General features: G+C 30.8%; 2 protein-coding genes across 2 annotated transcripts; one reads left to right on the forward strand and one right to left on the reverse strand.

Moving 5' to 3' along the window:
• Nucleotides 1-3,368: 3,368 nt before the first annotated feature.
• Nucleotides 3,369-24,792, forward strand: LOC130896369 (phosphatidylinositol phosphatase PTPRQ-like). The gene is made up of 19 exons (XM_057804399.1): nt 3,369-3,862; nt 5,665-5,946; nt 6,403-6,678; nt 6,751-7,053; nt 8,447-8,773; nt 9,535-9,852; nt 14,999-15,313; nt 15,833-16,141; nt 16,900-17,142; nt 17,253-17,393; nt 18,356-18,461; nt 18,638-18,873; nt 20,576-20,655; nt 21,573-21,707; nt 21,765-21,890; nt 21,948-22,096; nt 23,251-23,386; nt 24,129-24,189; nt 24,474-24,792. Exons 1-19 carry the CDS (start codon nt 3,700-3,702, stop codon nt 24,572-24,574), a joined length of 3,807 nt encoding a protein of 1,268 aa, XP_057660382.1. The 5' UTR covers nt 3,369-3,699; the 3' UTR covers nt 24,575-24,792.
• On the reverse strand, nt 23,088-25,972 carry LOC130896370 (uncharacterized). The gene is made up of 2 exons (XM_057804400.1): nt 25,035-25,972; nt 23,088-23,312 (listed from the first exon to the last, which is right to left on the reverse strand). Exon 1 carries the CDS (start codon nt 25,850-25,852, stop codon nt 25,061-25,063), a length of 792 nt encoding a protein of 263 aa, XP_057660383.1. The 5' UTR covers nt 25,853-25,972; the 3' UTR covers nt 23,088-23,312; nt 25,035-25,060.

Consider the following 25,972-nt stretch of genomic DNA (forward strand, 5'->3'; position numbering starts at 1 on the left):
TTTTTCGCTAATTTATGAATAAAGAATTTAAAAAAATGATGTCTAGATGAAATTATTTATTTATTGTTTACTTTATTTTATAAATAATAAAATATTTTGAGGGAGAATCCCTAGTAATTGTGGGAATTTTAGGGATTTTTGTTTGGGGCTTTAGGGAAATAAATTTTTAAGAGTTTGGAACACTGAACAGTATAGGTGAAGTTGTTTGATAATTGAAAAAAAAGTAACGTTACTGTCGATTACCTTACAATTCACTGGTCAAATTTAAAATAATATATCAATGAAAAAAAAAAATGACAACTGTGTAAATACAAGAAAGGCTAAAAACAATTGAGATACAAAGTGATTTTCAAAACATAACCTCGAAATGTGAAGCTTTTCCATTACTTCTCGATATGTCTTCTGTTTTTTTTGAATTAATGGACTTAACATTTTATCCATCCATAAAGAATTATTCTTTATCCCATATATTGGACGTAGCTTTTGATCTATCATTAATTCATTTTCTTCTTGAAATACATACACGTCTATCGGAATAAGCTTTCATCTTCTTTTCTTTTGGACTTAAATTTCTGGTGACCCATTATTTGACAAAATGGTAGTAGTTATCGATCAATAGAAATATGTTTATTCTTTTTTAAAATTTATGTACTAAACCTTCTTATTATCCATATAGGATTATTTTATTAATACCAAACAATTTGGAACGTGCTAATCGATCGGAATTTATCTGTCAATCATAGAAATAACCTTTCAGTCTTCTTCTTTTTTAAAATTTATGTACCAAACCTTCTTTTTATCCATATAGGATCATGTTCTGAATACCAAACAATATGGAACCTACTAACCGATCTAAATTAATCTGTCAATCATAGACATAACCTTTCAATCTTCTTATTTCTTGGCAGTTGTGACGTTGACATATATTTTTATAAAAAGTACAAAAATCAAAAAATATTTCTTAATGTACAATAAATAGATTATTACAGTGTTTTGATCACATGAGTAATAAAATTATCTACCACAAGTCTCCGCAATGACTAGTTTCAGGGACATTCTTATCTGACGACTCAGTACAGTGAAATAATATTTATTTTCACAAAACATACCGTAAAACGTGAGCCACAGCATTTTTCTTATCAATTTCAAGTCAAAAATGATTCAGAATTTATAAACTCGAATAAAAGTTAATTGTTTGTTCAAATATAAAAATTATACAGAGTGAGCCAAGAAAATAATTCGATCTTTAGTAGAATAGGCCATTTAGGGATGACGCTACTACCAACCGCCATACTGTCTTTGGGACAAATATTACGTCATTTATATCAAATTTATTATTAATAGAGCTGTTTCATTTTCGTTTTTAAGGCGAATATATTTTAATGAAAAACTCGCTCGAAACAATCAATTCTCTGTACACAAATAAAATAAAATCTTTATTTAAAAGCTCGTCAATTTTTATTTTCAATCGACTCCACAGCAACAAAGAAATTTCATCTGGTGAGAGATGATTGCAAGATCGATGCCCGGTTACTTAGGCAACGATGAGGCGAACTCACTTGCCATAATGGAATCGCCGAAATTACCGATAGGACCAGAACTCATTCTTGGTGTAGCTATTGCGTTATTAATCTGTCAATAGAAAGATGTTTTGAATCTTCTTCTTTTTTTGAAATTTACGTATCAAACCTTCTTGTTATCCATATAGGATTATTTTCTTAATAACAAACAATATGGAACGTACTAATCTATCGAAATTAATCTGTCAATCATAGAAGTAACCTTTCAGTCTTCTTCTTTTTTGGAATTTATGTACAAAACTTTCCTTTTATTCATATAGGATCATGTTCTGAATACCAAACAATATGGAACGTACTAATCGATCGAAATTAATCTGTCAATCATAGAAATAACCTTTCAGTCTTCTTCTTTTTTGGAAGTTATGTACAAAACTTTCCTTTTATTCATATAGGATCATGTTCTGAATACCAAACAATATGGAACGTACCAATCGATCGAAATTAATCTGTCAATCATAGAAATAACCTTTCAGTCTTCTTCTTTTTTGGAATTTATGTACAAAATTTTCCTTTTATTCATATAGGATCATGTTCTGAATACCAAACAATATGGAACGTACTAATCGATCGAAATTAATCTGTCAATCATAGAAATAACCTTTCAGTCTTCTTCTTTTTTGGAAGTTATGTACAAAACTTTCCTTTTATTCATATAGGATCATGTTCTGAATACCAAACAATATGGAACGTACTAATCGATCGAAATTAATCTGTCAATCATAGAAATAATCTTTTAATCTTCTTCTTTTTTGGAATTTATGTACCAAACCTTCTTTTTATCCATGTAGGATCATGTTCTGAATACCAAACAATATGGAACATACTAATCGATCGAAATTAATCTGTCACTCATAGAAATAACCTTTCAGTCTTCTTCTTTTTTAGAATTTATGTACATAACTTTCCTTTTATTCATATAGGATCATGTTCTGAATACCAAACAATATGGAACGTACTAATCGATCGAAATTAATCTGTCAATCATAGAAATAACCTTTCAGTCTTCTTCTTTTTTGGAATTTATGTACAAAACTTTCTTTTTATCCATATAGGATCATGTTCTGAATACCAAACAATATGGAACGTACTAATCGATCGAAATTAATCTGTCAATCATAGAAATAACCTTTCAGTCTTCTTCTTTTTTGGATTTTATGTACTAAACCTTTTTTTTATCCATATAGGATTATTTTCTTAATATCCTCTCTTCCATAGAACTAAAGGGAGATACTACTCTGTTGGCGTTGGGTTATAAAAGTTTTTGAACACTCCGGGTAACATTTCTTTGCTGCAAATCTTGAAAGAGATTTATCATATTTGTTTTGACTTTTGACGTTTCGTTCTCTGTCAATTAGCGATTTTATTTGATAATGGTTTTTATTTTTTGTTGTGTGTTTAAAAAAAAAAATCAGACGCTCATGGATTACGAATGCTTAATTATTTTATTATTATCCATTATTTATAAAATAGATTGTATAAAAACATTTTTATTTTTATTATAATTTCTCTCATAATTTATACCCTGTATAAGTGAGTAATATGATGATTTATAACTCTAGTAAATAAATGTCTTCCGTAATAATATCTCTCTACTTGCAATATGTACACAAGCTTTACTAAAATAAATAGATAATCATAAATTTCACACAAAAATTTAAGTTTAAACGATAATAATGAAACAATTAAATTAACTTCCGAAAATGTCGCTATCTACAGTGGAAATAACTGCAATCTAAAAATAGACCGCATATGAGAATCTCAAAGGGGGCTACGATGCTTTATCATTATATGGACGACAAAGCTGGTATTAGTTAACCGCGTTTCTTTAAAAACTCATCGTCGTTTATTTCCAGAGGCACAAATAAAATGCCAAAAATATCTTATCTCGTTTAAATTTAAGATAATCGCTGATAATGTACGTAATTATCAGCGTAAGGTAACATCAATACATTTGCACCAAAGTTAATATAAAGCGAATTAATAAAGATTTTGTTGTGAAAACATGTGGTCAATCAGTCGTGGTGTCATACAAAGTGATATTGAAACCAGCGTTTGATAAAAACTTCCTTCCTATCAATCACGATTTAATATGTTTTTTGTGCATTAGTTTTCGTGAAATATGAAAGTGTTCGTTGTTTTCATTTTGAATTTGATACTAATTTTAAACGAAAAAGTTGTTTTTAGTACAAATTCAAATACAACTGTTAGTGCTAATGACGAAACCGATGCCCAGTTAAATAACACAACTACTAAGTCGACTAATACAGAAAGTGCATGTCCAGGTAACACAATTACTACACACTTTTCAATAACTTATATAACCTACAAGGTGTGATCAAAAAATGTGGTAAATTATTCTATAAAAATCCTTTTTCAAACTACTGTTGGCATTTATATCTGTATACCAAAAATGATGTGGAATTGTCCCCTTTTAGTATAATTACCCAAAAAATCATAACGAAAATGATATTTTTATCATGATCTTCAAATATATGCGAATAAAATATAAAATTTCATGAGATACAACTATCGATGCACTTTCTTAGCTTCTAACTGCTTCTATTATTAATGATAATCTGTTCCCTTGTGATATTTAGCCTAAGTTTTTAAAAATATATTCAAAAACACCCGAATCATCAATATCAAATTCTTGAGAGTCATCCTAAACCAAGTACCATATCGATTACCTAGTGGACAATATCAGGACAACGATTGGTAAAAGTGACTTATCAAAAATCCAATCTTGAACTGAGAATGAAGCTCCACCTCATCTGAGATGTCCTTATATCCATCATGCTGTCCATGGTTTGAGTAATCTCGACAAGCTGCAAGCAGTAAACATCACTTGGACCCACCCAACACTATCGAGAGTTAGATCGGATGAAAGCGAAAGAAATCATAGAGGATTTGAGGGAATTGACGGGTTATACCAGGGAATACTGCTCTAGGAAAAAAATAAATCAAGAAAATTGACCACCTCTTGAAACTGTAAATACAAGATGATATTAAGTCGGCTAATAAATAGTTTCTTCAACACTGGCGTCTCTTAAAACGCACAAAATAACAATAAATGAGCCAACTCCCCAAAAGGGTTATAAAATGGTGTCCCAAAATTAACGCAAGATTTGAATTTACCGCCATTTATGCGATAAAGTGTTGACAACCTTAAAAATACAAATCGACAGCTGACAGTTGCGGGTTATTAAAAATGAAGGGCTACAGGATAGAACAACTTGTCTTTATTATTAAATAATATTTCAAAAATAATGAAAGCTTGGCGGCTGCAGTTCGAAAACTTTATGCAAAATATGGTCGTCAAATATGAAGAGATTTATCAAAAAGTTCTGGTATACATGATCCGTTGGGGGTGCTAAACACACTGGTCGTTGAAAAACAAGACAATGACCATGCTTAGAGAAGAAAGTTTGTTTAATTAATAATTCCGAATCAACATTACACAGATGATACACAAACTAACAAAATTACTCTAAAATTTGCTTAGCGATTTGCGTTTTTGTTGGGTAAACGAATCACATATTCAAAATAATATTAACGAAAAAAATACGCTCGGATTGAAATATACATTCTTCATCCTAAAACACAAGTTCCCAAATTTTTGTAAACCGTTTTCAAAGTTTAACTTTATTCTTTGTACCCCCAGCTACTACATTTTCAACGAAACTCCTCAAAAAATGTGAAGATCGGATTCAACTGCAGGGACTTCTTTGAAAGATTAAAAATTCTGATTCTTCATTCCTTATTCATCTTTGAATCCGTTTGCCTAATTCGAAAGCGTGCTTTTCCAATTTCAGAAAGGTTGTTGCTCAATATTTTACAATGCGAAAAAATGCACAATCACTTGCCAATTGAAATCAAATCGATTTCATCTTTTCCCGTATTTAGCAATAATTTGGGGGAGTATTTACTGGAAAGTCCCTTCTACTCTGTAAACTACTTCTATTCTAATCTACAATAATCAATTTTTCATCTATTTTTTTCTCAAAACAGAAAAAAAAATCCAGTATAACCACATTTTTGTGATCTTGAGCTATGCTATTTCTAAAATTTGCTATTTAAATTTCAGAACCGAATCCCCCAACGCTATTTTACAACGAATCAAACATTTGCTGGTATATTGATGCGAATAATCAAGCAGATTGTTTACCAAATGAAATACATTTATCATGTGATAGTTCAACTAATGTTGTAAATGAAAATTTTAATTATAGCAATCATTGTATGAATATAAATGATGATTCATACGAGTTTTATCAAGGTGTGCGTTACACTTGCACAGCTACAGCTTCTACAGATTCAAGTACATCAACAGACTCATCCCCGCTGATAGCACCACCAGGAACTGGAGGTAATGTCATGGATCCTCAGAATCGCCTCATTGAGACGATGCAAGTTTGGTCAGGTGGGATTTGAGGTTAGATTTTTGTTCCTAACAGTTGGAAAAAATTGACAAAACTCACTTCAATTTGTTTAACCAACAATTTGTAGACATATTTGCTCAATTAGGCTGACCAAAAAATTGTTTTGACTCAAACAAAGAAATGTCAAATGAAGTCAAATTAAAATCGTGCAATATGGTTGGTCCACCCTTTATGTAACTGTTAATTCTAATTTTCTGTATTTTACTTGTGACCAAACTTGTGTGGAATATGATTTTCATATACCAAATCTTTATCTTCTGATCAAATTTAATTGGAATGTGGTTCAAAGTCTTAAAAAGTCCAGTGGACATGTGAGAAACATGTTTGTACCACATTCGTAAGAAAAATTTTCTTACCTCACTTGTTGCACAATAATATTTCAGAGATATCACCCATCACCTTAAATGGAAGTCAAATCACATGGAACCCGCCGTTTGAAAACGTTACGCTAGTTTACAAAATAAAAATATTTTCTTGGATATCGAACCATTACATTCCGAAGGAGTGTAGTCTTCCTGATAATATAAATGATGAAACTACGGAACTGTCTTTTGATCTAATTGCTGTTCCAGCTGACTTCAGTTTTAACATAGAAATATCTACAGAGTACTGGAATATTTCGGTCATAGCAGCTGAGATTTTATCCACTCCCAGTAAAGGTGCGTTTTTCGATAAATATCAATAACTATATGTAGACGTGGAACGTCTACTCAATATATTTTGCTTTCTAGTTCCCGGGGCTCCTACCGACATAGAAGTACAGGATATTAAAGATGAAGAATCAATTGTTTCGTATATTATTCATTGGAGTATGCCTTGCGATTCTAACGGAAATATCACTGGATTTTATTTATTGTTAACTAACAACAATTTTGAATTTAACGATTCTATTGAAATAACACAATTAGAAGACAGATACACGTATAACTTACCAGAACTTACTCCCAATGAAATTTATCACGTTCAGTTGTGTGCTGTAGGAATAAATGGAAATGGTGAATCAGCAAATTATGATTTTTCTACAAATGAAGGCGGTAAGTGAATCTAAAAGTATTTTATAAATGGTAATCGTCAGTTTTTCGTTGTAAAAATTCGTTAAAGTTCATTATAAGATATTGAAAAAAACTTACGTAATGTACGACCAAGTTTGAGGTTTCAAAAGCTAAATGTAATTATTAAATAGTAAAAAAATATATAGGCTACCTAAAAAATCACTAAACACTTTTATGAAGTAGACATTATTTGCTATAATTTGAGTTCAACTTCAGTTTTTTATACACCAGGATGTACCTCTTTATAAACTTTATCCAAAAAGTTATAAATTGCGATTTTCGTCGTCTTTATCTATTAAAAAGTTATTTAGATCTAATCTAATCCAACAAGAAACATTCGGTATCAATTTAACATATCAAGGAAATCGAATAATAATAAGTTCTCTGGATCATAATTGCCTAAGCAATCTCCTGACAATCTCACGTCCTAGTCCATAAAAATAATTGAAGAATACTCCGAACAGCTATATAATCAAGGTTCTTCCACTAGGTCAATTCCAAGAACTTTCCTCATTGTGTTGATAAGAGATTGACAGTAAGTTTCCTTCTGGTTTTAATAGTCCACATCGGTAGACTTGGAGAACCTCCCTTCTTCTTAAATGAAGTATTTTCGCCGCCCATTATATGGAGTTCATGTTATCTATGGAGGTTATCCAGCTGTCTGCAGCCATATGACAGAGACTATGCTTTTTTTTTACTTTAACATAGTTTAAAGTTTAAGTTCAATCCGCCAGTAAGTAATTTCCACAGGTTCGAGTCCTGTTATATGTTGATGGACTCTATGCTCAGCCAGTTAATCGGCAATTTCATTGCCTTCGAGTCTACCGCTTGTTACCAGCCACCCAACTTGTAATATTCCAAAATCATCTTTGCATTGTCATTACAAAAAGCGTTATAAATTTGAAGATTGAGTCGATTTTTTGAAGATACCGCCTTGATTAGTTTAAAGTACCAAAAAGGATTTTGGTAAATCGAGCAGAACCATCTTCAGGTTCTAAAACACGATTACGAACTGCATTTGTGTCTTTATTATTTTGTCAACTACAACGACATAATGCATGTAACTACTTGAACTAATTAAATGCGTTACTAAACAGAAAATTTTCCTTTTTACGAGCTTATAGAATTTTATCCGTCATGTGGAAACCGATGCTAGCTGCTTGTTTTTATGAAAATATTTGAAACATGTAAATAACTTATAAAAACAATACATAGAAAATCGTCGCTTCCGCCAAATTTAAGATTCTATTAATATAGCAGGACAGAACGGGCTTCACGGTCTTTGTTAGTAGAAGCCTTCGTAACAATAATAAGATTTTTATCAACAAAAAGTGTGTTTTTATTTATTTTAACATTGTCTTTAAATTATTTTCAGTACCTACTGCTCCGACATTCGACGACCCGATTGTAGCCTCAACTTTTTTTACACTGAAATGGACGGCACCAGAAAATTTCACCGATGGTAGAATAGCTAAAATTGCGCTATACAAAATCAATATAACCCCTAAGGGTCCAAATTATAATAGAAAGAATGGTAGTTGTCCAAATCCTGACAAAAAATATATTGAATTAAATGGAACCGAATTAAGTTATAATTTCACAGAAGCTTGGCCACAATATGATTACAAAATATCGTTGAATGCTGCAACAACCGCTGGAGACGGTCCATCCGCAATTATTTCTATCACCACCAAATCAGGAGGTACTAATTTAGTTATTCAATGATAATAACTTCCATTAAGTCTAATACTATTTCTACACAAGCACATTTACATTTGTCTGGTCCTTCAAGTCGGGTATAAACCAGAGAATGATTGCACCTCGAAGTTTAGCAACGTCGTTTATAAGATAGATTTGTTACAGTAAAACCTTGATAGTATGAATCCGTAAAATAATGTGTTGCCTCACCTTTAGAGTTCAAAACTTCTTTTATTTAAAATACGAAGCCTCTATTACTCAAACGAATAATTTGGGCTTCGCTCCTCAGTAACTCAAAGTTGTAACGACGACGGCCTTTGTAACTTCAATCATCTATCAATGAGTTATTTTGTGCAAAATGGCTTCAACAATAGACTAAAGTCTAAGTACAGTAACTAGTTTGTACGTGTGTATCAGAAGCTTTTACTTTTTAGAAAATGATCATTCAAAGAGACAAACAAATGATTATCAAAAAATGCAAATTTCCTCTATACATAGATAACTGTACAGCACATAGACAAAGCTGTAATCGTAGGTAAAAATATAAACAAATAAAAACTCTTGAACTTAAACCATTAGTAAGTAAAAACCTTTATAACTTAAATTACTTAACGAGATTCTGCTGTATCAAATATTGCAAAATATTCTAATAAACCCATAAAGTTTACACAAATTTCAGTTGTTTTAAATTAGGAAAAATAGGTTATGAATTGAATGTCGTTGACACTGGGTTTATTATTTATTTATTACTTTTAATATTTGTAGAACCGGAGGCGCCTCAAAATCTTCAAATTATGACAACTGTAAACGACAAAAACATGAATAATATTAAGGGAACATTAACGTGGGATGCCCCGTGTAAAATGAATGGCGTATTAGAAAGATACGTAATAAATATATCCGAGAGGTATACTGAAGATTCATCCGATGTTGAACCGGAAATACAGAAAATTAATTCAACCGAAGAATATGTCATGTTAAATCTACAGCCTTCTCATTATTACACATTTGATGTTACAGCTGTACTTGTTAGTGGAAAAACTGGAATGGAAGCGTCCAACAATATTACTACAATAGTTGGTAGTAGGTATATGGAATTAATTATAAATATTTTCGTAACATGCATAATAAAACTTTTAATTTGAAAGAATATCGAATATTCAATTCATCTGATCATCATCATTTGATTTTTGCAATACCGATTTTGGTTTTCTGTTTTTATAAATCGAAATCATTATTATTAGTAACTAACCTAAAAAATAAATTGGCAATCAGTAAAAATAAAAATGTGACCCACTAGAGTAAGTACCTTCATATATTGTTTAAATCACTAAAAACAGACACTTCACAACTACTTAACAATAAGCTGACAATAAAAATATGAAGTTGGATCACTGTACCAAGTAACTCTAATTTTATTAAAATTTCAATTTACTTTATAATAAACTGGCAATCTGTAAATATAAAAAGTAGCCCCATTATAATAAGTACTTATATTTATAACAGTTACTTGATTATAAATTGGCAATCAGGTAAACTAAGAAGCTCGTGCACTATACCAATTACCTTCAAACATTGTTCAAATAACTAGTTACAGAAGTTACTTAATAATAAGCTGACAATCAGTGAAAATAAAAAGCTCCCACTATACCATTGACCTTAAAATATTACTGAAATGAATATTTACAACAACTAATTGATTATAAGCTGGTAATCAGTGAAAATAAAAAGCTCCCACTATAGTATTGACTTTAAAATATTACTGACATGAATATTTACAGCAACTGATTAATTATAAGCTGGCAATCAGTGGAAATAAAAAGCTCCCACTATACCATTGACTTTAAAATATTACTGAAATGAATATTTACAGCAACTAATTGATTATAAGCTGGCAATCAGTGAAAATAAAAAGCTCCCACTATACCATTGACTTTAAAATATTACTGAAATGAATATTTACAGCAACTAATTCATTATAAGCTGGCAATCAGTGAAAATAAAAAGCTCCCACGATACCATTGACTTTAAAATATTACTGAAATGAATATTTACAGCAACTAATTGATTATAAGCTGGCAATCAGTGAAAATAAAAAGCTCGCACTATACCATTGACTTTAAAATATTACTGAAATGAATATTTACAACTAATTGATTATAAGCTGGCAATCAGTAATAATGAAAAGCTCCTTTATATAATTGACTTTAAAATATTACTGAAATGAATATTTACAACAACTAATTGATTATAAGCTGGCAATCAGTGAAAATAAAAAGCTCCCACTATACCATTGACTTTAAAATATTACTGAAATGAATATTACAACAACTAATTGATTATAAGCTGGTAATCAGTGAAAATAAAAAGCTCCCACTATAGTATTGACTTTAAAATATTACTGACATGAATATTTACAGCAACTGATTAATTATAAGCTGGCAATCAGTGGAAATAAAAAGCTCCCACTATACCATTGACTTTAAAATATTACTGAAATGAATATTTACAGCAACTAATTCATTATAAGCTGGCAATCAGTGAAAATAAAAAGCTCCCACGATACCATTGACTTTAAAATATTACTGAAATGAATATTTACAGCAACTAATTGATTATAAGCTGGCAATCAGTGAAAATAAAAAGCTCCCACTATACCATTGACTTTAAAATATTACTGAAATGAATATTTACAGCAACTAATTCATTATAAGCTGGCAATCAGTGAAAATAAAAAGCTCGCACTATACCATTGACTTTAAAATATTACTGAAATGAATATTTACAACTAATTGATTATAAGCTGGCAATCAGTAATAATGAAAAGCTCCTTTATATAATTGACTTTAAAATATTACTGAAATGAATATTTACAACAACTAATTGATTATAAGCTGGCAATCAGTGAAAATAAAAAGCTCCCACTATACCATTGACTTTAAAATATTACTGAAATGAATATTTACAGCAACTAATTCATTATAAGCTGGCAATCAGTGAAAATAAAAAGCTCGCACTATACCATTGACTTTAAAATATTACTGAAATGAATATTTACAACTAATTGATTATAAGCTGGCAATCAGTGAAAATAAAAAGCTCCCACTATACCATTGACTTTAAAATATTACTGAAATGAATATTTACAGCAACTAATTCATTATAAGCTGGCAATCAGTGAAAATAAAAAGCTCCCACGATACCATTGACTTTAAAATATTACTGAAATGAATATTTACAGCAACTAATTGATTATAAGCTGGCAATCAGTAATAATAAAAAGCTCCCACTATACCATTGACTTTAAAATATTACTGAAATGAATATTTACAGCAACTAATTGATTATAAGCTGGCAATCAGTGAAAATAAAAAGCTTCCACTATACCATTGACCTCAAAATATTACTGAAATGAATATTTACAACAACTAATTGATTATAAGCTGGCAATCAGTGAAAATAAAAAGCTCCCACTATACCATTGACTTTAAAATATTACTGAAATGAATATTTACAGCAACTAATTCATTATAAGCTGGCAATCAGTGAAAATAAAAAGCTCCTTTATACAATTGACTTTAAAATATTACTGAAATGAATATTTACAGCAACTAATTCATTATAAGCTGGCAATCAGTAATAATAAAAAGCTCCTTTATACAATTGACTTTAAAATATTACTGAAATGAATATTTACAACAACTAATTGATTATAAGCTGGCAATCAGTGAAAATAAAAAGCTCCCACTATACCATTGACTTTAAAATATTACTGAAATGAATATTTACAGCAACTAATTCATTATAAGCTGGCAATCAGTGAAAATAAAAAGCTCCCACTATACCATTGACTTTAAAATATTACTGAAATGAATATTTACAGCAACTAATTCATTATAAGCTGGCAATCAGTGAAAATAAAAAGCTCCCACGATACCATTGACTTTAAAATATTACTGAAATGAATATTTACAGCAACTAATTGATTATAAGCTGGCAATCAGTGAAAATAAAAAGCTCCCACTATACCATTGACTTTAAAATATTACTGAAATGAATATTTACAGCAACTAATTCATTATAAGCTGGCAATCAGTGAAAATAAAAAGCTCGCACTATACCATTGACTTTAAAATATTACTGAAATGAATATTTACAACTAATTGATTATAAGCTGGCAATCAGTAATAATGAAAAGCTCCTTTATATAATTGACTTTAAAATATTACTGAAATGAATATTTACAACAACTAATTGATTATAAGCTGGCAATCAGTGAAAATAAAAAGCTCCCACTATACCATTGACTTTAAAATATTACTGAAATGAATATTTACAGCAACTAATTCATTATAAGCTGGCAATCAGTGAAAATAAAAAGCTCGCACTATACCATTGACTTTAAAATATTACTGAAATGAATATTTACAACTAATTGATTATAAGCTGGCAATCAGTGAAAATAAAAAGCTCCCACTATACCATTGACTTTAAAATATTACTGAAATGAATATTTACAGCAACTAATTCATTATAAGCTGGCAATCAGTGAAAATAAAAAGCTCCCACGATACCATTGACTTTAAAATATTACTGAAATGAATATTTACAGCAACTAATTGATTATAAGCTGGCAATCAGTAATAATAAAAAGCTCCCACTATACCATTGACTTTAAAATATTACTGAAATGAATATTTACAGCAACTAATTGATTATAAGCTGGCAATCAGTGAAAATAAAAAGCTTCCACTATACCATTGACCTCAAAATATTACTGAAATGAATATTTACAACAACTAATTGATTATAAGCTGGCAATCAGTGAAAATAAAAAGCTCCCACTATACCATTGACTTTAAAATATTACTGAAATGAATATTTACAGCAACTAATTCATTATAAGCTGGCAATCAGTGAAAATAAAAAGCTCCTTTATACAATTGACTTTAAAATATTACTGAAATGAATATTTACAGCAACTAATTCATTATAAGCTGGCAATCAGTAATAATAAAAAGCTCCTTTATACAATTGACTTTAAAATATTACTGAAATGAATATTTACAACAACTAATTGATTATAAGCTGGCAATCAGTGAAAATAAAAAGCTCCCACTATACCATTGACTTTAAAATATTACTGAAATGAATATTTACAGCAACTAATTCATTATAAGCTGGCAATCAGTGAAAATAAAAAGCTCCCACGATACCATTGACTTTAAAATATTACTGAAATGAATATTTACAGCAACTAATTGATTATAAGCTGGCAATCAGTAATAATAAAAAGCTCCCACTATACCATTGACTTTAAAATATTACTGAAATGAATATTTACAGCAACTAATTGATTATAAGCTGGCAATCAGTGAAAATAAAAAGCTTCCACTATACCATTGACCTCAAAATATTACTGAAATGAATATTTACAACAACTAATTGATTATAAGCTGGCAATCAGTGAAAATAAAAAGCTCCCACTATACCATTGACTTTAAAATATTACTGAAATGAATATTTACAGCAACTAATTCATTATAAGCTGGCAATCAGTGAAAATAAAAAGCTCGCACTATACCATTGACTTTAAAATATTACTGAAATGAATATTTACAACTAATTGATTATAAGCTGGCAATCAGTAATAATAAAAAGCTCCTTTATACAATTGACTTTAAAATATTACTGAAATGAATATTTACAGCAACTAATTCATTATAAGCTGGCAATCAGTGAAAATAAAAAGCTCCCACGATACCATTGACTTTAAAATATTACTGAAATGAATATTTACAGCAACTAATTGATTATAAGCTGGCAATCAGTAATAATAAAAAGCTCCCACTATACCATTGACATTGAAATGCTGTTTAAACGACTATTTATAGCAACTACTTGATTATAAGCTGTCAATCTTTGAAAATGGAAAGCTATTTGTCTATACCAAGTACGTTCTAAATTTATTCAAATGATTATTGACAGAAGCTACTAGATTATAGGCATTCAACAAAAATCAAAAGCTGGTATGAAAAACTTGGTTGGCAATCACCTAAATTAGAAGCTAGTTTAAATCGAAAACTAATACATTTTCTTGACAATAAACATTGAGACTTTACCTGAATCATCGCTAATAACTGGCAATCAATAAAATAAGGTCTAAACTCTCTTTATAATATACCTGCGGCAAATAAAATGATTGAGAAACACCCTTTTATTTAATCAGTTCCAGGTGTTCCAGAAATCATTACAAACGATTCTTCTAGCAATAATTTCACAATAAGCTGGCAATCGCCTAAAGAAAAAGTTGGTCCTATAGCATACTTTTATCTAAATATAATCTATATGAATCCACTTTACGACATACCAACAGGTTGTCAAATCATAGATGACGAAATAGATGATCGTGTTGAAGGAAATATATTTGAATACACAGTAACGGACGTTCAGCCTTATACTGCCTATCAAGTACAACTCAAAGCCAGTACTATCCAAGGAAACGGAAGTTATACTGCAGCAAATATCTCCACTATACAGTCAGGTAAGTAAGCAACCAGAATTTTTAATAATTTACGTTTGACTGGAATCGTATCATGAGTTAATATTAAAGAGAGAGCGAGGTATATAGATATATAGAGAATAAACATCCCCCTCTCTCTCTCAACTCTATTCTGATTGGTTGGGTTAACTCCATGACGTAGACATTTTGAGTGGTGGGATCGGCAAAGGTATCAGAAGCAAGTAGAGGGAGATAGAGAGTGATTAACTTATAGTACAATTTCATTTAGGTATATGTCGTTCTCTCTCTTCAATATATATGGAATGGTACTGACCTATTTGGACTTATTAGGTGGAAAGGTCAATTGTTGCTTCAGAATCGAATTATAATTCAGAAGAGACCTGAAATCAAGACAATTTAGCAACAAAATCATATGAAAACGTCTAAGAAACAAGAAACTGAAAAATTGCTTGCAATTCTCACTGACGATCTAAATTTCTCATTATAAACGAGCCCGTTGGATAAATTTTTTAATTCAGTGTAAATTTTCATTTATTTTAGTTCCGGAAAATGTCCGCGAAGTAAGCAGCGCGTCGTTCGAAAACGAGTTAAATGATGATTATAAAGCCACAGCAACCATTACATTCTCACCACCGTGTAATACTTACGGAAATGATGTTTCTTATAGTCTGGAATGTGTTGGTCATCGAGAAGGGTACGATGACCATAATATTTTAGATACAACGGAAATCGACACTTATTTTCATTTTGGTTTACGACCCGAGCATCTATATGCATGCAAGATACATACCCGCAACGAAATTTTCGAAAATTCAATACAACTTGAACATTTTTTGTCTCCAGCTGGTGGTGAGTAAATTTTAATAAAACAATGATTTTAATATAGTTAAATATAAATTAGAATATAGTCAATTTATTGTCATTTGAACGTGGAGTCATAAAAAATTAATACATTCTTCAAAAAACAATTTGAAGTACATTTTTCAGGGAATTTAAGGTTTTTGGATATTTAATTGTTTTGTGGTGGCTAAATAAACATATATGAGGGTTTTCTGACGTGTTAACATGCGAACTTTAATTATCCATGCTCGAAACAGGGACACTCCAAGTTCCAACGACTGGCCTTGCGATTTATTTATGGTCATCGCAAATGCCAGACGTACCGGTAATTTTAAACGTTTAAAATCGAATGGTATGATTGTTGCTGCACAGTTGATTAATGTTACGCAGCATGATCCTACTTTTAACTGTAAACTGTGAGGTGGTAATCCAGGCAATTCCAGTGAATTTAAAACCTCCGTGTGATAGTTAACTACGACTTCCTGGTTAATAACGGAGTCGACCGATTTGAAGGAAACCATCTATCCCGGAAGAATATTTTAAATGGTGGCATTGAGATCCTCGAAATCTTTATTTTTTGCTCGTTCATCCAGCCAATTATGGTTATTAAACTGTTGCGCTATATCTGAGAAAACGCGCTGAATAAGCTCCTCTTTTGAGTCTGTGATGTGACAGAAATCTGCGAGTAATCCCGTCGAGGTTTAAAAAAATTAAAAATCTGAAAAAAGTTTCCACAATTTATCATCAACTGTGGTATTAACTTTTAGTTCCTAGTTTTGGAGAGGATTTCCGAAATATTAGCGTTAAAAATGTCAGCCCACATGAAGTGTCGATTACTTTGAAAGAAAATTATTTGAATATGTCCCAAGGAAATATAAAGTATATGGCGTTGATTTTGAGCGAGGAAAATATTTTTGGTAATGTAATAAATAGATGGGATGGAACTGCATGGCCCTCTGTCAATACCTCCTCACAACAAATAACCGAAAATGGATGGGATCCTTTTGAAAGTAGGTATTTTATTTTGTTAGTTGAAACTGATTTAAATAATCATGACAAGGTATAAAAAGGAAATCTAATTTTTCTTATGGCATAGTATCAGAAATATTTTCAATTTTAGATTCAACTGAGATAGATTTTATTATTGGACAAGGAACGGCGAAAAACCCGCCTTTGAAAGATAATACGCAGTATTATTTAGTAATTAGGATATTTACTAATAGTTTTTATAGGGACAGTGAATCTATAGCTTTTAAAACAGGTAATTATGATTAAAATCAAATACACTTTTTTATTCTTTGTACAAATTTCTGAAAAGATTATTTACAAGAAAATTTATCATCGAAAGAACTTTTTTTCACATGTGAAGATAATTTTATCGATTGCGGCTTGTCGTAGGATTTTTCGAAAACCCGATCATGATCTGATCACGGGATCACGTTCACGGTTATTCGGAAACTGATTCAGATAATCCGGTCGTTGTCATATGATAAGATCCTTTCTACCCTGATAGACCATTGGGTGAATGCGGGTTGTTTCGATTTTTCCTTAGTGAGGCTTGCAGGTTTTATACTTTTTGGTTTTGAAATTTAGTGCATTCTCCTTCATCTCTAACTGGCGTTGCGATCCTTGCAACAATCAACTATTAATCTCCTCCAACGTCGAACCCTCAGCCTCAACGTCATCCAACCAGCGAAGGAGCTAACCTTCTCTCAGTCACCGTCCTTCAGGAACTCCATACATGGCACTGTGCGAGTAGGTATGGATCAGAAGACATCCTCTCCACGTGTCCCAGGTACCTCAGACGCGCCCCCTGGATGAACCCCACCAAATCTAGCTAGCCATACATCTATGTTGTCATCTCCACACTCTTTTTCCATTTTTCTTTTTCCTCTTCCACTTCTCCTTCTTCATCTCTTGTCATGTTTCTGTCTCCAATATATCTTCCGTGTTTACTTCAATTTTATCTTCTATTCTTATTAGTTCCTTTCTTTTTCTTCCTTTTATTACCTTGATTTTGTTCCAAAAGTTTCTTTTATCTGTAATTTATTCTCCATGTTTTCTTGTTCGCTTTTTAAATTTCTTTTTTGATTTTGTTTCCAACAGTTTTATATGTCTCTTTATTTTCTTTGCATAAAGCTTTATATAAATGTATGTATAGGGGTTATTTGTTTTAATTGAAGATTCCTTCATTATAAAAATTATGTTTTAATTATCTTTTAGATAAATTAAGTCAAGTATCAACGATTGTAGGAGTGATAATGTCTCTTTTAGTACTCTCCAGTTTGGGGGTTGCCGGCTTTTATATATGGAAAAAAGGAATTTACAAGTAAATATTAGTTTATAATAATTTAAACCATCCCTATGTACCTTCAAACTAAATTTATATTAACGTAAACTTTATATTAATAAAATTTGAATCAATGATGACCAATTTATTTATACAGGACGACCAAATAACTTGCTGTATAGACACTTTGTAATTGTAGAAATTATTTGTTTTAGAAAATTTCCTGCTATTTATCGTAAAAAGACAAATTCGAAATTAACCAGCACTACTGCAATTCCGATAAAAAAGTTCATACAATATTTCAAGAACTGCGAACACAAACCCGATATTTTAAAACAACAATTTGCTCTATTAACCACCACCGCAGATGAAATTGAAGAAATGCACACTTCGAAATTCGCTTCTTTACCAGAAAATAAGAGAAAGAATAGATACACTAACATATCGCCATGTAAGTATAATCTGGTCCTTCGAGCCGTAAAGGAATCTGTAGAAGGCTCGAAGAACCAGGCGGTTCAATACTTTGAATGATGTGACTAATTTCAATTCATTAACTGAAAAATAGTTGCCCCTAAAATGATAGTTATTGATTTTTTTTATTTTTTAAAAAGAATCATCTGAATCGATAGGTTTATTTTTTCAAAATGAATGATCATAGTGATATGAGGTTACTTCAATATTAAATATTTTTTGCATACCATTTACAGGCGCTCAATATGGCCCCCTTTACTATATATCTAATATTAAAACTTGTTTTACACATATTTTGAGTGATGGTTCCTATAATACGGTAATAGGGAACTACCTGATGATTTGCATTTACAGGACAACCTGTATAACAACATTTTTTCTATCATATTTTTATTCTATGAGATGTAGATGGTTCAACACCATATTTTTTCTATTTACCAAGTGGAGCAATAGGTAAATCGTAGGTGGATACAGAAAAATTACTTGTGGGGTAGAAATCTGTAGTTTCCTAATCAATTTATCTGATTTATCAATTCTATTTCTGAGGTGAATTAATAAACACTGTCTCTTACGTTTTTACTTTATTTACACACTATACACTACACTTAACTTATAATAATTCATTTGTAACTATCACTTAAATAATTTATTTAACTTCTACGATAACTTTGGTGATTCGTTCTGTTCACTACGACTATTTATATTTATTTATATACTTCAAATAGAATTCTCCAGACTTCTAGAACATAAAATCACAAAAATAAATAAATAAATAAATAGACCTTCCTAGAAATTATTCAAAAGAAACAATGGAAATAAATCGCCTGCTATAATAAAACACAAACCACAAACGAATTCCAGAAATTTCAATCGTACATCACAGACTGCCGCCTTCGCTGAATTTTAGAATGTAAAGAACGTAAAGGACATTTCTTGACTAAAAACTTCGAATCCATATGAACTATATTTAATTGATTGGGGTAAAACTTAAGTCTTAAGTGTTTTCTTTTAGTCAAGAGGTGTTTAATCCAAAAAAGTCTCATATCCATGTGGAATTTCATGTTCGTTTATTATAACGAAGGGAAAGTTTTCTAGTTTGTTTGTGAAGGTCACGTGGATGGATTTACTCTAGTCAACTTGAATTCGCCATATTTTCAACCATTGCTGCAGCCTATCGAGATTTGCTTGAAGATTGTGTGATGCAGTTTTAGGATCTTGGTGTGAAGTTAATAAAGCAGTGCCATCGGCATATTTTGCACTAGGTGTGTTCTGTGATGTAGATAAATCGGCTCTATATAGAAGACATAGTAGTGGACCCAAAACGCTACCTTGGGGCACACCTTCGTTCATTACATGAATGGTTGAATAGTTGTTTTGGTTCTTAACCATAAAATATGGATCTTGAAGTTAGAAGATATTCTCAATTGCCAGACTTTATCAAAAGCCTGACTTACATATCTCGGAATAGTATTTTTTATCTTCCAGATCTTGCTTAATTTTATTCGTTATATCCAAATTGATGTTTCGGATAACTGGAAGAATTTGTATTATTTTGGTTTTTACTAGCCTCTCTAATAGTTCAGCCAGTATTGGAAGTAAACTGATTGGTCTACAGGAAGTAACTTGTTCAGCCGTTTGTCCAGGTTATACTTTTTGATACCAATAATTTTTTTAATTTACAGTTGATGCCACTAGAGTTAAACTGTTAATTGATGAAGACGATGAAATTGGATCTGATTACATAAACGCTTCCTACATCAATGTAAGTTAATAACATTCAAATCTTCTTTTCTGTTCAACGTAAACGATGGCTATAGTTTTTATGGTCACCAGCGAGTCAGGTCTTGAACGGTAGCTGTCAAAATTTACAAATGGAAACAGGAAAGGATCAAGTTGCTGAAAGACAGCTTTTGCATTGTCTTGAAAATGAAGCACATAGCGTTGCGTACCATTGGTACACCTAAGTCTTCATCGTGGAGATGAGGTAGCAGGTTTCGTTTTCATATTTTCCAAATTTTCTTCCCACTTATTTCCTAGCGGACGAGGACCATAATGTTGAGGAACTCTTTTCCATTATCCACGTCCTCTTCGTCGGCGAGATTGTCAACATCGGGATTATGTCTTGAATGGTGTTCGAGACATTTTACAGTCAAAAATTTATCAATTAAAACTTTAGCAAAACCAAAATAATTGTTTCTTCGAAAAGCTAACACACTTTAAGACTTAGCACTAATTAAGAATTCACAGTATGCACACTTAGGTACAATTAGCGCAAATACCATCCCTTATTATCTCTATTTTATGGTAGGGAGGACGGAAGCTGGTTATATTATCCCCTGGTCGAGAATAATTCTTAGAAAACTGTGCTCATTAGCTGGAAGTTAATAGAAGGACACCACTTATAAGGCACTTGTAAAACTTTGCATACATACAGGAAACAACCCCGTTGAATCCATCCCAACCCAAGCTCTGCAAAGGAAAAGAATCCCATATCAGGGCTGTCGAAATATCACTAAATCGTAATTTAAACATTCCTAATCTAATAAAAAACTGAAACTGTGATTCTGGGGAAATTTTTTGATGAATAATTTGAATTTTTTTGTTTTCTATTTATAAGAATCCTATAAAAACTAATTACTACTTTGTTTTTATTGAATAGTAAGGTAATTATTGTATTAGGGATTTTCCGGTAAAGTAGAGTACTTAGCGACTCAAGGGCCTCTAGTTAGCACTCACAGAGATTTTTGGAGAATGGTGATACAAGAAAATGTTTCAATTATAGTTATGGTATCGAATTTCGTAGAAAACAATAAGGTATAATATTTATATCAACTAATAAAACAAATATATGTCAAAACATTACATTTCCAGCAAAAGTGTCACAAATATTTTCCACAAAACCATGAAAATATGTTTGTTGGTGATAATATTGAGATAAGATGTGCCACGGAATTGCATTTCGGAGCGTATGTAGTGAGGAATTTGTTAGTGAGGAAGGCGAGTATTCCTTATGGATATAATTTAATTGAAAACCTAAATTTTTCTCAATTCCAGGATTGTTTGCAAGTGACGATAACTCACATGCAATTTTTAGATTGGCCCGATTTCAAAGTGCCCACAGGAACCGATAACATGCTTCAATTTTGTCATCAGTTGAGGGAACGTGTGAGGTTAGAAGGTGGGATGGTGATTGTACACTGCAGGTGATATATTTTGAAAAAAAAAATCAAAACCTTTATTTGTGTCTAATAATTTTTATAGCTCCTTGGTGTTGTGCAGGCTTTTAATCGCGAGAAAATATTTTCAAAAGTAATTGTGGAAACCTCAATTTCATCAAAGTTTTGTTTTACCAGATTTAGCACTATATGAAGATTCAACTTCCCAATAACACATTGATCAATAAGTCCCTGTTTTTTATCCAAATTTCGTTTTATTCATCCAAATAATTTCCTTCAAGAGTGTTACAATCAGTCCAACACTTTTTATAAATCGATTAGTCTTTTGCTTCAAAGTATACTTCAGTTTCGAAGATGACTTCCTTATTTGACTGATATTTCTTTGCTTGAAGCATGTTTTGGTGCTTGGAAACAACCAGTAGTCGCTGGGACACAGATCTGGCAAATATGGTGGATGTGAAAGTAATTGGAAGTTCAATTCAATGATTTTGATTATCTATTAGGGACTCTGTGGATTATCTTGGTGAAAGGTTATTTTTTGTGACTTCTTGGTTCGATTGGACGATTAAGGGCAGTAATACTAAATGTTTTCACAACTATTTTAAGGTTTTTAGCACGATTTTCACGACTTATTTCATGTTTTTAGAGAGCAACTGTCTCTTTTCAACGTATTGGTAGTCAAGCATCATCTTAATATACAGTAATAGTAATTATTATTATTTTTAACATCTTAGTCATATGTACTGTGTCTTTAATTCTGATTTTGGGGGTGCAACTGTCTCTTTGCGACTTATTGGTCGTTGGGCATCATCATAATATACAGTAGTAATCATTGTTACTATTTTTAACATCTTTCTAAGGTGCAGTATGTCTCCAATTCTGATTATTCGGTTTTCCATTAAGATTTTCTGCTATAGATACAAGGACAGTTTATTTTGATAAAAATTACACGATGTCTCTACTTTTGGTTTATAAATGAGTACAAGTATTGAAAAATCGTTAAAGATAAATCAAAAAGTCTTTTTAAACCAATTTTAGTGTAAAGAACAATTTCCATGATCACGCGGAACGTTTTAACTCAATATACAAAAAGTATTCTATATTTTATTTTGTTACAAATTTATAGAAAATACTGGAATCCTTTGTATTAAAAAATATATAAATAAACGTTTATTTAATAGCGCTGGTGTTGGTCGAACTGGTACCCTTATAGCTGCAGACATATTACTACAGACTGTGAACTCTGGAAAAGAAATAGATATTTACAATACTGTCCTGAACCTCAGAAAACAAAGGGTCAAAATGGTACAAACTGAAGTAAGTTACCAATCTAAGGAATATGCGAATAAAATGTTCTATTCCTTTGAGACCTTCTGTGTACCTGTTTTTTATCACTGTTGTAGGTACGCAGAAGGTCCGAAGAGGGTCGAGCGAAGGTAGCTGATCCAAATAGAGTTTAAATGGCAGCATCATGTTTTCAATGTTAGGTTTCCTCAAAATCTTATAAATCGTCACGTTTCCAAATTAAATATTACTTCAATATAATCACCGATTTGTTCCCTAATCCAGAACAAATTTGAATATTTATTTAAATATTAAAAGTTTGATTATGTATTTATACTTTGATTGTTCTGTTACAAACTGTGTTTCCTAAATGGTTTGCTTTAGGTCTAAAATCAAGTTTTTTATTTAAGAAAATAATTGAGCGATTCTCTAAAGAAAGTACTCAAAATTTTTTGTACTTTCTATGAGGAGTTCTTACAAAACTTCTATAAAAATTTGACTACCAATATTGTATTTTTTTCCATCAATTTTCGACGCTAATAACTATAAATTCATAGAATTATCACAGTTGTTGATGTTAGGTTATAATTTTATAAAAAATTGACATCAATTTTGAAAAATTATATGAATTAACAGATAGTTTACTAATAACTATAAGACTAACTAGAACTCAAGTTTTAGCTTTATTGTTTACTTTTTAGTGTTTTAGTAGATTTTTTTTATCAATGTACTAATTCTTCGGTATGTTTCAATATTAGAGACTATGTATTTATAGGAACAATATATTTATATACATCGGCTAGTAGCAGACCACATAGATAGACCACAGACACCAGGTAAGAGCAAATTATTAAAATCCTTGTCAATAAATTATATAAAGCATCTTTTAATGCAACTATAGGTCTTTTCAATGACTCCAATAGTAATATTTATAACCCGCCATAAACTACTGTTCTAATATGAATTTTAAACACATTTTCCACCAACCAACAACAGTGACTTATAAATAAAAAGTCCCAAATAGTTTTGTCCTTAAGCCTGCTCTGTGCTACGAGGAAATGTTTTCTGATCTCAATGTGTTAATGTAAATAATATACTCAGGATTATAATAACGTTTTAGATTCGACTGATGGTGAACACATGTATGAAAATTCGGACATTATCAAAAGATCAAAAACAAATGATTTCGATTCGAATTTGGAAAATGAAAGCCAATTTTGACTTAAGAAGATTCGTTGTACAACTTAATCATTCCAATGTGACTGAGAAGATAGTACTTACTGTATTAATTGATAAAACAAATATAGTTATAACAAACAGCATTTCGAAAATGTAAAGTGATAATAATTTTTAAGATTTAAATATAAGGAAAATAAATTTTTCTATCAAATACATTTAATACTAAATTTGACAAATACATAATAAAAATCTACATTTAACTTTTGTTTTTATTATTATCGACCTCTCATGATGACATTCAGTTTGAATGCAGAGGCACATTGATCTTTTTACAATCAGAGCCCCAAAAGTTTTTCAATCACAATCACAAGTTTTAAATATAGATTAAGTATCCTTCACAATAGTTGTTTTTCATCCAGGGGCCATATTAGTGTGGCACAGGTTCTGTATTACTACTTAAAATTATAATATGAGCATAAATAATAAAAGAAATTAAACTTACCAGTTTATTATTGTCGTTACAGATATTCAGTGATGCATAAATCCCACATTATGTGGCATTGTATGTATGGAATGTGACATTCTATGACCTAACATCATTGTGTGCTGAAAACCTAGAGGAATTCCCTCAACTACTGAATTTTCATGATATCCTAAATATAACTGGTTTTGATTTTGTACATAAGTTTGATTATGAGGAACTACTTCTGGTCTATGTTGATTTAATGGTTGGTTATTCTCATTATTAACAGCAGTATCTTTTGGCAAATTACTATTAGTAGGAGGAGTTTCTGACACATTCTGTTTGATATCTTCATTTTTTTTAATTTTAGTGTCACTAATTTCTACTAATACTGGTTTATTGGTAGTTTTTTCCTTCTCGTACCTAAATCCCATATCAAATAATAACCTCCTTAGGGTCATTAAAGAAAAACTTGGTAACGTATCGTTGGTATTGACATTTTTGAGAATTATACTAAGTGTTGGTGTAATATTTTTACTTCTTAAATCATTAATAATACATTTTATGCGTTCCCTTACAGACTCATCATATTTTAAAAATCTACTGTTAATATTAATATTTTTTCTAATTTTTGTTTTTGATGGCTCTTTGAATCCTTCTGGGCTAGTTTCTTCCTTTCGAAATCGAAAAATGCTTTTTTCACTACAACCTGTGGCACTCGAAGTATATCTTACTATTTCTGTAACTCCTTTGTCAGGGTGAATTTTACGAAAATATTTAAATACATTTAGAATGATTTTTTTTTCTTTGCATGAATAAGACATACCTTGTTTCATTTTAACAACGTCTTGAGACATATTAATATTGTTTTTTACTATGTTATGTTACTATAAATCAACTTTGTTTACACTATAATCGCTTAACCTTTATATTGAGCATTATTTTGATGAACTTGACATTGGTGCTTTAATTCACAT

This window comes from Diorhabda carinulata, chromosome 7 (genome assembly GCF_026250575.1).
Source record: "Diorhabda carinulata isolate Delta chromosome 7, icDioCari1.1, whole genome shotgun sequence".
Classification (NCBI taxonomy): Eukaryota; Metazoa; Arthropoda; class Insecta; order Coleoptera; family Chrysomelidae; genus Diorhabda; species Diorhabda carinulata.

Coding starts and splice junctions, on each gene's coding strand:
- LOC130896370 (XM_057804400.1), bottom strand. CDS start 25,852: ATGTCTCAAGACGTTGTTAAAATGAAACAAGGTATGTCTTATTCATGC.
- LOC130896369 (XM_057804399.1), top strand. CDS start 3,700: ATGAAAGTGTTCGTTGTTTTCATTTTGAATTTGATACTAATTTTAAAC. Junction 16,142..16,899: donor TTTTTTGTCTCCAGCTGGTG/GTGAGTAAATTT, acceptor ATTAACTTTTAG/TTCCTAGTTTTGGAGAGGAT. Junction 24,190..24,473: donor AGATAGACCACAGACACCAG/GTAAGAGCAAAT, acceptor ATAACGTTTTAG/ATTCGACTGATGGTGAACAC.